This window comes from Salarias fasciatus, chromosome 5 (assembly GCF_902148845.1).
Source record: "Salarias fasciatus chromosome 5, fSalaFa1.1, whole genome shotgun sequence".
Lineage (NCBI taxonomy): Eukaryota > Metazoa > Chordata > Actinopteri > Blenniiformes > Blenniidae > Salarias > Salarias fasciatus.
The window spans coordinates 22,337,046-22,352,298 of NC_043749.1; the positions used below are offsets into that span (position 1 = coordinate 22,337,046).

A 15,253-nucleotide genomic window follows, 5' to 3' on the forward strand; every position below is an offset into this window, starting at 1 on the left:
CGCGCACACACACAAACACACACACACAATCCAACACACTCGCTTTGCCCCCGTTCATTTCTCTGCTTCTGTCTCCGACGCCTCAGCGGCAATCTCTCATGATTTGACGGCCTCTTGTTCTTCTTGTGAGGGCCATCAAAGTCTGCAGCCTTAACCCCGTCTGAAAGGGCTGGGACTGCATGGTAGGAAGCAATTAATTCTGCAGTGAGAAAGCCCATTAATTAGGCAATGCTTCTGGCTATTTTACGAAGATCCTTCAGAAACAGTAGGGCACTCAGAGAGGCATAAAAGATGCAGCGGCACACCGGGTTATTAATGGACCCCGGGGCTTCTGGTGGAGAACCACTGTAGGGTGACTCTCACTTTTTGTTTCAAAGCCCCATAACTACTCTCGCAAAGTGACAAACGCTGTTTACTGTGTAGCGCGTCTGATCAGGCTTGGCTGTCACATTACGCCATGTAAAGCTCGACCGCCGGCATACATTTAGCTCCGATTCAACTCTTTAGAAATCACCATTCTGAAGAGGTTTTAAAATTTTATGAAATTGATTCAGGTCAATCATTTGGGCAATACTCTACTTAAACTTTAACACGACATGCAGAAATGTGACTAAGAGCCACTGATATTCACACATATGGCTCAGGGAAGAGTAGCCAGTACCGTGGCCGTTCCCTCTAAAGAGGAGGGGTAATAGGATAAACACTGGTGTGGAGATGGGTCTGGGAAAATGAGTTCTGCGATATCAAATCACTCACTAAATCATGCGTGAGAACATTAGCTACTTGTGTTGTCCACCATTCGGGGACATTCCGAAGCAAGGCACCCATTTCAAACTAAACAAGACCATGGTTCGGTGCCTCTGAAATGCTGATTCAACTGGAGGTCTCCCCTGAGCGCGGGCCAGGTCTGCCTACCACTGCAATGGCGGGGAAGCCTCGGTGACAGCACGCCATCCGTGAAATTAAATCAACAACTCCCTTATTGTAATTACATTTGGTTAAATGGGAAGGCAAAATGTGGGTGTAATACAATTAACATGTAATTGTCGTCCTGACCAGGTTGGTGTTGATCTACCTCCCAAGAGATTCAATGAAATCCATCTCCCACCCTCATCTCGACTGAAAGATCTGATAAGTACCGCTGTGTGACAGGCCTGCAGTGTGTGTGTGTGTGTGTGTGTGTGTGTGTGTGTGTGTGTGTGTGCTCATGATGCTATCGTGATCAGTTTATTTTGTCACGTTCGGTGTGCTTCATTACAGCCACGCACTCGTATTAATATTCTTCAGATATTTTTTAATAGACCCGATCTGTGATTTGCTTGCTCTGCATGCGCTCATAAAAGTGTAAACTGCAGGGTGTGCATGGCCTCAACTTTATTCACGGCTATTAAAAGGAACCCCTGCGTGCTCAGTACTGCCCCCTGCAGAGAGGTGGATATACTAATAGTATAATCTGCTTTTTCAATGCGATGTAAAGTCAAAATGGCAAGAATAAATACGTTTTTGGACAATTCTTTGGAAAACAATGATATATAGCAATCAATCAATTAGTGTCAATTAGAAAGAAACAGCTGAGCTCAAACTCTTGACATTGTTCAAATGTGATCAGGCTTTCTAAAGCCGCTTTAACACTAACCTGGAAACCCACTCATCCCAAGCCCCCCTTGATGGGCGTGTGGTTAGTGTGAACATGATTTATGGGCACTGGGAGCAGGGTCATCGGGCTCATCCATTTCCCAGGGTCCACATCGGGTCACACTCTGCTCGGCAACAGTGTAAACAGCCCATGTGAGTCAACAAGCCTAAATCACTTTGTCGAAAAGGTCGTTATGGCGGATGCATGTTGGTCAAATGTAACACATTTGTGATGTGAAATTCAAAAATTCAAAAACCACGACTGGCTCAGTTTCAGTGTGAAAATGTTGTGAGGGGTTGCTCGGCTCGGAGCTGTCGAGCTAATATAGAACACTAGCACCTGTGAGGATGGGAGTTTCTTCCTTCCAAACTGAAATTACATTTGTTGTGCATCTTGGCATAAAAGAAATGGTATTAATTTTATTCTCTAATAGCTATTTCTTTCACTTTTTAACATTTCATCTACCATGTGCACACACCAAGATGGGAAATACAAATCATCATAAGTGAATACAAATCATTGCAAACATTTACAACATAATCCTTTTAATACATAAAAAAAAAAGCATGAAAAAATGGACTTTTTTAAACTCTTCCATATTATATGTTCCCTTATTTGTTTGGATTCCTGTGTTATCTCTCTTTTTGTGCAGCAGTGGTTACGTCAAACTGCAGGGGAGTTCACACTGCGCAGATAAAAGTTGTATGATGCATGATATCAGAGTTACTTCATGGTGAAAAAAGAGAGGGAAGAGTGAAATAACAAAAATCGGTATCTGCAGAGGCAAACAGCCAACCCTCGTGTGTTGACTAAAAAGCAAAACACTATATATGATGTAATTTGAAGACAAAATATGGAGCTTTACATGAATATTTCGAGATGAACCAAACGTGAGAGAAACATCTTTAGAATCAACAGGGACGAGTCGATCACGTGTCTGCCCACATTTTCACCCGGAGGAGCAATTTAGAGACACCGACTTCACCCAAATGTGTGTTTTTCGCATGTGGAAGGAAACCAGAGAAAGCCCTGAAGAAACTAGTGCACATACCGGGAGAGCATACCAAACTTCACATAAAAAAAAAAAGCCCTGAAGCCCAACCGTAACTCAACCCGGGGACATTCTTTCAATGAAGTGACAGTCCACCACATCTCTCCTCAGGCCGATAGTTAATCACCGATTCTATATTCTGCATGCTGCATCAGGGCGGCGCACCGTGCTCTTCAACCATTGTTTGGACAGGCGTATTTCTGGAGCATTTATGTGCATAAAGCAGGTGTGGAAAATGAAAGTTGTCTTTTGTGGAGGAGAATAAACACGCTCATCTCGCAGCGCTGTCGTTCACAGGCTGACAAAATGATAGAATAAATACTTTGATTCGTCTCCCTGCGTATGCTTGTACTGTGTGCTCTTCACACCCTGATAGCCGAGGCTGACGGGTACCATTTGATGTCTAATTGTGCGTTGCAGACAACTCGAACCCAAGCTGTGACAATGACTGACTGAGCCATAGAAGTCATGATTTCAATTGTTATTCGGTGAAATTATTTCTTGATGAAAAGGTCCAAGTTTCAAGGTGAGCAAGGCAGGAAAAGGAGCAAAATGGAGGGAGGAAAGAAACTCAACAGCTGTCACTGGAGCAGTCTCTGAAGAGTCCCTGGATGAACCCATTAAGGAAAAGATCAACAGGCCGCTCATTGAACTTTCCCCTACAAACTGAGAAGCTTCCAGGGATTCTGGTATTTACTGTATTATCGGACATCCTCACTGAATTTACTGCCAACCGAACATTCTGAGTGTGTGTCTGTTTGTGTGTGCGTGTGTTAGAAAGTACATACATGAAATAATATGCTGCGCGTTATCTTGTGGTCAATCATTTCAGACCATCAGAGATGGAAACAAGTGACGAACGTATCTATTTTTTATCAGAACTCATTTTTCAGAAGTGAATGTCATTTAAGAAATAAAGAAATAACACAAATGTATCTATTGTTTTTAAATCTATAGGTGTTGCAGGTGAGCAAAGTGAATATTGAGACTTGCAGTAAATTCATATGTAAATGCTTCTATCTACCCTGCAAAACACTGTTAATTATAGTATTATTTCACTTGAAATTCATGAAGATTCATGAAGAGATCTGTCGTTCGACCAAACATCACTGCTTGTCCTGAGAACACTTCATGAATCTGTGGTTCCTTCACTACAGATACTGTGTCCGTGTACGCTCTTTAATCCCAGGACCATTAAATACACAGATAATCAACTTGTACAGATTTGTTGCTAAACATAATTATTGGTACCTTTATTTATCTGGCTCATTTTGTACAAATTAAAAAAAAAAAAGAAATACTAATGCCACTTGGTTAAAGCAAGCTGTAGTTTGGCATTGTATTTGTTATTTTCTGAAATTCTCTCTCGTCTTTATTTTATTTCTCACCCTTATTCTGCTTACTTTTTTTCTTCCCTTTTCTTTTACCCTGAATTGTGTTTCTTCTACATCTAACTCTTTGTCATGTTGAAAATGGAAGAGTGCGAGTCTATTCACTATTGTTGTCACGGTGACAAGTATTGCTAAAAAACTGTAGATATGTTGAAGCTTGTTTAAATCAAACAATCTGGAGATTTCAAGGTGATCGCAACATCCAGCAGCATTTAGAGTCTGTGATCAGCACCTGCAGCTAAAGATTGTAGGACAGCAGAACAAACACAGACGAGTGTGGGCAGTGTCTTTACAGTCAATGTGAAAAAAAAAAAAAAGAAAATATTAAAATTTTGATTGCAGTTCATCCACTGTCGGTGAGAATGATGAGTGTTTCCCCACAGGTGCAATGTAAGAAAATGCAATCAATGTTGAATGTTTGCTTTTATACCCTGAAGTGAATGCTAAATAAATGTTATTTTCTGCATTAATCAAGGCAAATTGAGTTTGACTGGCACACTTCTGATGTCTTTCTAGTTATTATATTGACTTCAACACACACACACACACACACACACACACACACACACACACACACACGCGCGCGTGTGACCGAGGTGTTTCTCATCAGCGTGACAGCTCGGGATTATTTGCATGATTTGTCTTTGAATATCAGTCATGTCCACACGGCAGCCAATAGGGGAGGAGAGCAGCATGCTATAACTCCGCTGCTATCCTCATCAGCGCGCCTGCTGTGCTGCTGATAAAGGTGTGTGCAACAAGGAGAGCCGGGGAAGGCTGCGCTTCACTGCGGCCGCGGCTTCATCTGCTCTCGGCCTGATCTTTTTGATGTCACTCCGACCCAAACTACATCCAGTAAGCTCCGCTGTCGGCTTGCTGTGTGTTTCATGCACCTGTGTGCTCCTGCTTTGTGGCTGGTAGGTCGGGAGCACAGCATAAAAATACAGCGTTGTCTTATTTATTTTTATTGCAATGTTAAGAACGGAAAAAAATAAATAACCCAGTAGAGTGGGGAGCAAAGTCACTGGAAAACTTTGATAACATTTCACGTCTTACGTTTCTATTATTATTCTGAAATAATTTAATTAGTTACCTCTTTAAAATGTAGTTACTTTAACCAGTCGCTGCAGAAAAGCGGAGAAACTGTTGCAACACGTCTAATTGTCCAGCTAATTAGGTCTGTCTTATTATTGTTGGTATCACTGCGTAAGTGAGGTGCAGCTGTGACAGATTAACTGAGCTGTAAGTACTCTGTGACTCACTCGTTGAGTTTAGCTGAAGTTACAGCAGTGTGTTGGAAGCTAACGCACTATAATGTGGATGCTGACACGCCAGGGAAAAAAAAAAAAAAACATTTATGAACATATGCCAGCAAACAGAAGGAGAAGCAGATCAACTATAAATACTCGAAACAGCAGCGAAAAGCTCTCATAAAAGTAAACTCGTGTCAATCTGAGTTCTGTGGATTCAGCGCAGACCCAGTTTAGAGAAAATCTCATGAAGGCAGCTTCTTCACATATTAATGCTAATTATATTAGTTGACAATGTGCATAATCGAGTGAAGCATGTTAACATATGTATGTATGTTGTCCGAATGTAGATCTTATAATAACTTGAAGAATAATGATGTTTCAATCATTATTATTGTTGTTGTTCAATGTGATATAATTCACATTTTACATATTTATGGTTCCTTAAAAAACACACATTGTTTTTACTCTCTTGTCTTTATTTTCACTTTAGTAATAAAACAGTAACTAAATATGATTTGGAACATTTTGATAATACCCCAAGAGCAGATTAAAATTAAACTTTCAATGTGGAACTTGTGATTGTAATGGATTTAATTTTTAAAGTAACAGTCCAAACACTGCTGATCACATTCCACAGATGCACAAATCTGAGAAATTTGAGGGTCAAGTAAACAACAAGAACTATGTCAACGTGAGTGGAACAGTACAGTAGCACTGAACGTAACATTCACATGAATGACAGGAGCCAAAAGCTCAGAGCAGAGCGGCGCCCCGGGAATCACACAGCCTCCTCTGGCTTTGAGAGCATCCAGCTGGGAACACTTCCATTGGAAAAGATGGGCTACAGGCTTCAGAATGATGCAAGGAAAGCATGACTCATCCGACCAGGGTGGCAGACAGGATTCTGCTCGGACCCTTGGAGCAGCAAACTGTAACACACTGTGTTCTGACAGCTTTCTCTCAGAACCAGCATTACCTTTAGCAGCAATTTGCACGACTGCAGTTTTTCTGTGACATGAAACCAGACGGGTCAGCCTTCCCTTCCCATCACCGAGCCTTGGCTGCTGTGCTCTTTGTAACCGATTCAGTTTTATTCTGGTACGTTCTGATGTCTGCACATTACAAACACCCTGCCAGCTCAACCTGCAGCTCTGGAGATGCTCTGACCAACGAGTACTCGTCTCACAGCGAGAATCCCTGGGTGGATGGAGGCCTATCTGTGTGGAGTTTGCATGTTCTCCTCAGTCAGTTAACTCTGCGTGTGACTGACTCACTCTGTCCAGGGTTTACACTCCCTTCAAGATGAGCTATGCAGACACAGCATATGTCCATCGTCACATTTTTCTGATGTGTCCCTTAACCTAGTAAAATTTAAACTCTAGTGAGTACTTCTTAAACCTTGATAGCTTCCGCGGTAACGTTGACCACAAAGGCGTCCCGAATGAAAAAGAAGCCGCGACAGTACAATCAATAACACGCGAGAGCCATGTCGAGAGACCCACTACAGGCACAGCACAATCCACGCTGCACAAAGGCAGCCTTGCAAGTCTTGCTGCATGCACAACAAGCCCAGAATAAAGCATGTGTGACAAGAGAAAGTGCTCAAGGCGACAGAGTGCAGGTGAAAAAAAAACCCAAAAAGGATAGGGGACAGAGGTGGTGAGTGGGCTGAATATGCACGCCATCACGGCCAAATAAGCAGATTAATGTCCTCGATAGTCTTGCGTCGGCTTTTGTCAGTAGATGACAGCACAAACTGATGAACCACAGAGAGGAAGACCTCCTGTACTACTAGCACGGCCAGACTGCATAATAGGCTGAAATCTGGGAAGAGCAAGGCCAGGGAAAGAGGAAACCGGCTTTGGAGATTTAAAAAAAAAAAAAAAAAAAAAAGGACTGTGCTGCTCCCTGCTGGGCAGGGTTGGGTCCATTTTTTATTCCTTTCAATGGTGAATGATGACCGCGGCGGAGTCTTCATCCTGAGACGTTCAGAAATCAAACAAGGGACGCCTCAGCATTTTAAATGGAAGTGAAAACATGTGAAACCGAAGGCACTTCTGAAGCCGCAGCTTTTTTCAAGGACAACGAATAACCGTCATCCTTGTAAGGCGAGCCGACAAGCTCTGAGGACCGAGTCTCTCCTGAGTGAGTGCTGTTTGTTTGCGACATGCTTTATTGATACAACATCGTGGAAACACTTCGCCTCTGCATATAAACTTCCGATGACCCACTTGAAAGTTTCAGTTTTGCTGTGATTACATAAGTCATAACACCAGTCGCACATTTGGCCAACGGAGAGTGACGCAAACAGCGACGGTGTGTCTGAGTCTGACTTAAAACATTGTTGTTGCATTTCATTGTATTACATCATCCTGTTTAAAAAGAAATGACATAGTAGTTCTTTATGTGTGTGTGTGTGTGTGTGTGTGTGGGGGGGGGGGGGGAGGGAGACGGTGTATACTCGTGCGTGCGTGTGCTTACGTAGTGCAATCTTGGCCAAGTGCAGACGGTTCACCCAGGAGATCTTACTCAGAGGGTTGGGAGTGTTGAAGACCACCATGAAGCTGACAGGGCGCCCCGACCTGCAGAGGAAACCACACAGGAGGTAAAGACATGTTTACACAACGGCAGGCGTTAATGAGAACATCTAAACACGTCAGCAATATGAAAAAAAAAAAAGATTTTTATATCATAGTGATATTTTTTTCTCCATTTTATCATTTGATTCGATCAGACAGTCTCGTGTTTTAGAAGCACAGGATCTGTGACCCTGGGATTCACCCTGATTTAACACTCAAATCTGCTGAATTTTAATGTGGAAAGAAATACTAACCTTGAAACAAGTAGGGAAAAAAAAAATCACTGTGGGGGAAACTCATCTTTTCAACAAGTTTTACTTGACAGAAAAATGAAAGCCCACACTTGGAATGACATTGGTGGCTGGATCACTGAGGTCCAGTGCTGCTTCAGTGTTTCTGCTCACAGTCTCTCCGCATGAGACAGTTTCATTTAATCATAAGGATATTTACCGGATTCTGCTCAACCAAGCTTTAAATACTGGCTAATACAGCATGAATGGTCATTCACTTTTTACTGCACTCACTTGCATCAATTTGATAATTTTTAATTACAGATAATTGTTTTGATCATTGCTGTTTGTATTCCTCTGTTGACTGTCAAACATAACTAAAGCGGTTTGTGAATTTGAACGAGATCTCAAAGAGCGCCTCCGACAGGTGAACCGTCCCGGCCGCTCCCTGCCCTCCGCCGAGTGTGGGCTCGGATTGGCTTTATCTGCCCACAACCACGATAGTCAAGGTCAGAACAGAGCTGGACGTATGGACTGAGAGTCACTGCTGTAGCTCAAGGTCACTCAAACGAATAAAAGATGAACAGATATCCAGATATCAAACTGGCACTCCCCCCCCCCCCCCCCCCCCCCCCCCCCACACACACACACACACACACACACACACACACACACACACACACACACAGACTCTAAGTTGGGTCTTCTGATTGTGAAAGGAGAGGGCAAACCACTACACCACAGCGTGATCCACAACTGAAATGATTTCTCCTTAGAAAAAAAAAATGCTGCTGCAAAATTTTACTACCATATTTTTTTTTACAGCTTCTGAATATAACCTTTTTAGAGCACTCATTAAATAATTTTCAAATTGAGCGTTTTCTCCCTTGGTTGCCGTTACAGCCTAATTTTTTTTTTTTTTTGGTGGGGGGGTAACATTTTCAGATCAGTATAAATAAACAACAACAAATGTCTTTCTATATATGATAACATTCTGGGGGAAAATGAAAAAGTCAACAGATAAACATAATATTTTACTACTTATAGTTAAAAAAAAATTCTAAATGAGATAACATTCTCACTGGTGTCTTAAAAACACTCACAATCCGGCGGTCTCATCTTTTAAACTACTAGAGGTGCTACGTCACGTTTTTTTTTTTCTTACACTAAAACATTGATTTATGCTATATATGTATTGTAATTGTCAGAATCAAGTGCAAATAATCATTTATAGGCACTTGAGCTATTGAGGATGAACAGTAAATCTTCTGTTTGAACCAAGAGGCAACACATTTCAGTCCCGATGACACAGAATTTAACGCTGAAGTTGACAAACAGGTGTATCACAGCTTTTTTCAGTCACTGGATTCTGCTGAATTTACAACAGGGTTTCAGATCACAAGGAGCAGAAAAGTGGGCAAAATACATCCGTGATATATACGCCCAAGACGTACGGCACGGAAACTGAAAGCAGAAAAATACAGTTGGAGAAAAAGAGCACCAACAAGGAAAGGGAATTTTTCATTTCATGGGACTTTCACTTTACCGCGAACAGATTTCTCTCATGTCAAGGAAGCTGCTCGCCTGTTTGTAGCTGCGCAACAGTCCAGCGAAAGTAAGCTGGGGCTTTCTGATTCCAGCCTGCGCGTCAACATTCAGGACAAGTTGTGATGATCAAGCAGCCCGGTCACAGTAAATCGCTTATAGGTGGGCTGCAACACTCAAAGTGCCACTAATGTGTGGGCTCTGCTGGCACAGTCTGTGCAGGCGCTGATCACCGAGAGCTTTTTGGATCCGAATCAAGCCCTGACGCAGTGGGTGACCAGATCTGAGATGTGCCAAAGTAAGGCAGGAAGTACAAAAGTGCCAATGGAGGGGGAAAAAAAAAAAAAAAAGAACAATAGATAACTATGTCGTAAAACTGTAAAATCAAAGCTTTGCACAGGTCAAATCCTACTTCCACATATTTGGGTGAATTCAAAAAGACATATTTCTGTGGATATTTTTTGTGATGGTTCCGTCTCTGTGCAATTCATTTTCAGTCTTTTTACAAAACTACAGACCCAATAAGCTTTTTAAATACTTTAATAATGAGGGAAGGAACATGAATACCGGACATATAAAAGGTAGAGAATTGGTGTATTATGCAGCAGGAGAGGCAAAATTAAAAAAAAAAAAAAAAAACACCCTTATGAAGATTTTGTGCCTTGAAACTGGGTCAACATTGGAATCCATTGTAAAAGCAGTGAATTCAAGCCAACTGCACCTGCCATCCCTCTGCAAAGAGCAAGGTACAAACTTCAGTGGGTGCCTTTCAAGCTCACAGACAGCGAGCGTTTGATATTCAGAAAAAGAAGGGGATTTTTTTTGGGGGGGGACACTGTGTGTACACAATAACCTGGTAAAGCAAAACCAAAGCTCTGCCATCAATGGGAATGAATAAATGAAGGCGCTCAGAGGTTTAACACATGAAATGTCTACTTACTTAATACAACACTCTGGGAAGTCTATTCAAGTATTTCTTTTATGAACAAAAAAAAATTGTTTTTGATGATAACAATGAATTTATGGTATTTTTAACATCATCATCACACATCTTTACAGCGGGATTTGCAGTTTGGGCAGTCTTTTCCTGGTAATTAGCTGAAATTTAGGCCATTTTATTCATCCACCTGTTAAACAGAAGGGCCGCAGGGGGCTGGAGCCAATCCCAGTGGAGTCTGAGCGATACGCCCTGGACAGGTTGCCGTCATGAGACTAACACAGACAGACACACAAACACACACACACACACACACACAGCTCCCAGGCTACAGCCAGGCAACAGAGCCGCCAGTACTTACAATGCCTCTGTGATTTACATAGAAATATAATAGAAATTATACTATTTCCTCAAAGTATAACTTAGAGAGGAAAAGGATTTCGGTTAAAGTGAGCTGGTCTGGTTCTCCAGCTGAAATGCAGAGAAAAAGCAGGACTTGCAGTGAGTGTTGAGATTTGCAGAGCACATCCTGAACTCAACAGATCACTTCCCCTTTTCAGGGACTTTCACACTGCAAAACAAGCCCAGCTGGATTTTAAAGGAGCGCACGCTTCCTGTGGAAAATGCCGCGAGAGGAGCAGTAGACAGAGCTCTCTGAACCTGTAGAAACATTAAAAACCAGCTTCTAATCACCAAACAGCCAAAATCTCCCATCACCACCCATCCCCAAGGTCCGCTTTGCTCTATTTAATTATTTATTTATTCCTCATTATATTCTATGATCATTTTCTAAGCCAGAAAGCTCTCTCTAAATGATTTTCTTGTTTCTGAAAGAATGACTGAACATTTATTATTATTCTGATCTGTTTATGATGAAAAGAAGACAACAAAAATATGGGTAATGTGTTTCCCTAATACCTTAGTGCAAGATACAAACAATATTTAGACATGTTATTGCATTCTGGAGGAGAGCAATATTAGTTCCCACAGACACAAACAACTAATACTAGAGTGTTAAATGAGGAAAAACAAATCCCAGAAGGCAGAGATATCATCTATTTCACTTGAAATTCTAATAAATGTGAATTTTATTATGAAAAAAAAAAAGTCACTGTAGCTCATGGGATAAATGTGAATTTTATTGACTTAAACTGAAGATTTTTTACATCTGATTTTTATTTTTACGACATGAGACTTGACTACTGACTAGCAGACAGCCGACAACCAACGGTTGCGGGTTGTTGTGTTTCCTTTATCCCCCCCGGGTCAATTTTTCTTCACAAGATAAAACAGCTACAAAATGTATGTCCCTACCGGTGCTGGGCTGCGCAGCGCAACACAACGCGAAGTAAACAAATAAATGTCAAACTGTGCTTTTACAGCCCGATTCTTCCCAACCAGCTGATCTTCAGGCTCACAGTTTTCTGTCATATCTGCCCCCGGTTGCAATGGAAACAAACTGCTTGTAAGATTTTTAATAGCTTATTTACAATAAACTAACACCGTTTCTTTTTAAACGTTACCAGATTAGCTTTTGGTAAGTGATTTTTTTCTCGTCTTTTGATGTCTCTATAAAGATAGCTGAGTTTTCTCATAAATTGCGTGCTCTTCAGTCAGTTTTGTCTTCCGCCGTTTTAGGAAAGCAGGAGGGGTCGAGCTATCTTTAGAAAAACACCTTTCTGCTCGAAGCCGAAAATGAAAACATGCTGTAAAACACATCTCTATATAATTCAGTGAAACCAAGAACCCAACTTTTAACTCCAGCGACAAACTTTTATCTGCTCACATCGAAAATCAAGGTCATGCGTGAAAACAATGACAGTGACCAAAAGATAAGCATGGGTGAACGTGAACTGTGCAAATTATAAATAAAAAAAAAAGAAAAAAGAAAAGAAAATTAAGACACCTTTAAGTCAAAACCAAAATCAATCCAAGTCCTTTTGACTGAGCTCGGCTGACAGCCGCGATTTAAAACCAGCAAATGGCTTTATTAAAGTCTAATAACACACAAACACAACTCCTGCTGAGGCGCTGTCAGCTGAATATTCATCTCAATAACACCTATGCATAAATGCAAGTATGTTTGAGATGACTACGTACAAAGAAATGACTCTTTAAAGCTGAATGCTGAGCACTCCGTATTGAACCTGGCGGCATGGGCCCTGAGTTAACGATGACTCAGCCGGTGTCTAACCACTGACAGGGGCCCCGTGTTGTCCGGATTGATCAGGATTTATTGGATCTACAAGTGAGCTGTCTCGCCAAGGATGAGACATCTTTTTAAAGCACTAAGCAGCTTTTCAAAATAACGACCCTGTCTCAGTCACCTGTGCAACTGTTCGACAGCGATTCTGAAGCGATTGAAAGGAAGAAACGGCAAGAGCAGGAGAGTGCATGAAGGGGGGGGGGGGGGATGGGGCGAGGAGAGGGGGTGTGGAGCGGGTGGGGAGGGGGTGGTGGGTGTCGCAGGCACACATACGGAAGACAATTTCACACTCAGACATCATTAGAGGGTAATTGACTGGAGAACAGCGTGCGGCTGGAAATTCTGCTTCTGTCGTACCAGCCGTTGCCCGCTGAAAATTCATTTTCACTTCATACAGGAAGGATGTGTGGGGGGGGGAGGAAAGAGACACACGAACACACACACACACTCGCAGTGAATGAGAGAGAAGTAGCAATTGCAGACAGGAACACCATCAAGTAAGTAAGATCTCAAACTTGCTTGACATGTTGAAAAAGTGGAACTTTCACAAAGAGGTGTAATTCATACCATTCGCTGCTTAAATATAGCGGAGGCAATTTGCCGAAGACAGAAGGGGAGACAGGGTGTGACAAGAATACAGCTACTCACTTGGCTGGATTCCTTAGGTAGCACTTCATGCCCACACGGCATCAAACATGCTAAACTGAGCACAGTCTCCATCCCTCCCTCCTGCCCGCTGATTGACAGCCGCAGTGCAGGTGTGCCGCACCGCCAGGATGGAAGAGCAAGGCACAGGCGCAGCCGGCGGAGGTGGGGGGAGGCAAAAAGACAGGGAGAGAGAGAGAGAGAGAGGGCAGAGCAGGGCGAGGGGAGCCGAGCAGACAGCGGGCCCGGCGGATTTATGGGAGCAGGTCAGTGCCGAAGCACACGGGTGACGCCGACGCACAAGGACGGGACAGATGCGGGAGCGTGCGCTGATTGGCGAGCCGCCACGCGCCGAGCCGTTCGGCTCACGGAGAATCAACCGGCCTGAGTGCATGTAGGCCGCGCAAACACGGAGATGAGCCGGAGCCGGCGGTTCGGCGTCCCTGTGAGCGTGTTAATTTGCCGAGGAAGGCCTTGACAGAGCAGCATCACCAGAGATACCTTTTACCGCCTGTTAATATTGAATGTGACACACCGGCGCCGTGTTGGCGACACGTGTGGCACATTCACACAAACGCTGCGGTCGAATGTAAGCTGTTAACCAGCTGATCATACAACAATCACCTTTAATGTGCCAGGCCAGTACATAATGCTGTGCTGAATGTTGCTGAGTGCCTATTTTCCAGAGAATGCCGTTCGCATTTTCAGCCTGATATTTAATAGATGGTTGAGACGGGCGTCATTAGCGGGTCAGCGTATCCTTAATTAATCCTCTAAACTGAGTTAATGCAGTGCTGGAAACAGACCTGGCATTCTGACAACTATTAAAGCAACCTACATGGTGTTTTAATCCAGCTCAAGACAATACAGCCTGTATGAGTAAAGGTCAATTTGGGTTCTTTGCTACAGTTACTCTGTTGTAAAAACCTGAAATTGGGAAGCTACAGCCTTATACTACATGTACTGTATACAACAGTATTTTTTTTTTTTTTTTAATCGAGCCAGTGCTAGGCCCAAAACAATCTCTCTTCGCCGTCAGTTATTGAAGCTACAGAAAACTACACTTTGACAGCAAACAGCTAAAACCACTCTGAATTAAACAGTGGACATTTCAAATATAAGTGGTATTTTATCTGTCTGACTGGACCTTTAAAAGGTTTTGATTCAAATGCCAGAACTGAGTCACTGCTGCCGTTAAACCCACTATTTTCATGATATGATGCTGGAAAATATATTCAGGCTGGTTTGACCTTTGATCAGAAGCAAATACGAGGGTGTCGTAATTTACCCAGGACGCAGACCGCCACCTTTTGGAGTGTAAATGTTTGTGCTAAAGCATAAAATTATGTGTACATGACAAGGTTAAATTCATACTCATGTTAAGTGCTTGCTGCAGTGTTTACAGTCAAGGTGGCTAGCAGAGTTCTGCGATCTGCTGTTATTTATGTTCTTGGCTAAAGGCTAAAACTGAAATGAATATTTACTTGCCAATACATCACAGACAGATGAGTTATTACAGGGAGCTTTCAGGGAGTCTGATCTGAAGCTTGATAAGAACGATGATGATGGAACTAGATTTATATAAGCATAGCGGTTCACAGCCATGACTTTCATAGTAGTAATAAAAGGCCATCATAATTAATGATGAATCTAAACATGTTGTAAATCTGTTTCTTAACCAGTAACTCAGTTTTTCTACATGTATGGAAACATTAATGTTACAAATGGGGTAGATTGGTAATTTGGTCATAACGTTTCTGTGATACTGTTTTGCTAACAC

General features: G+C 42.4%; 1 protein-coding gene across 3 annotated transcripts in view; it reads right to left on the minus strand.

Moving 5' to 3' along the window:
* Window positions 1-15,253, minus strand: part of arhgef10la (Rho guanine nucleotide exchange factor (GEF) 10-like a) — a 125,422-nt gene that overhangs the window by 55,728 nt on the left and 54,441 nt on the right. For all 3 annotated transcript variants that reach the window (XM_030091729.1, XM_030091727.1, XM_030091728.1), the window contains one exon: window positions 7,813-7,913. In XM_030091729.1, the coding sequence (XP_029947589.1) occupies window positions 7,813-7,913 (101 nt within the window). The remainder of the gene's footprint in view (window positions 1-7,812; window positions 7,914-15,253) is intronic.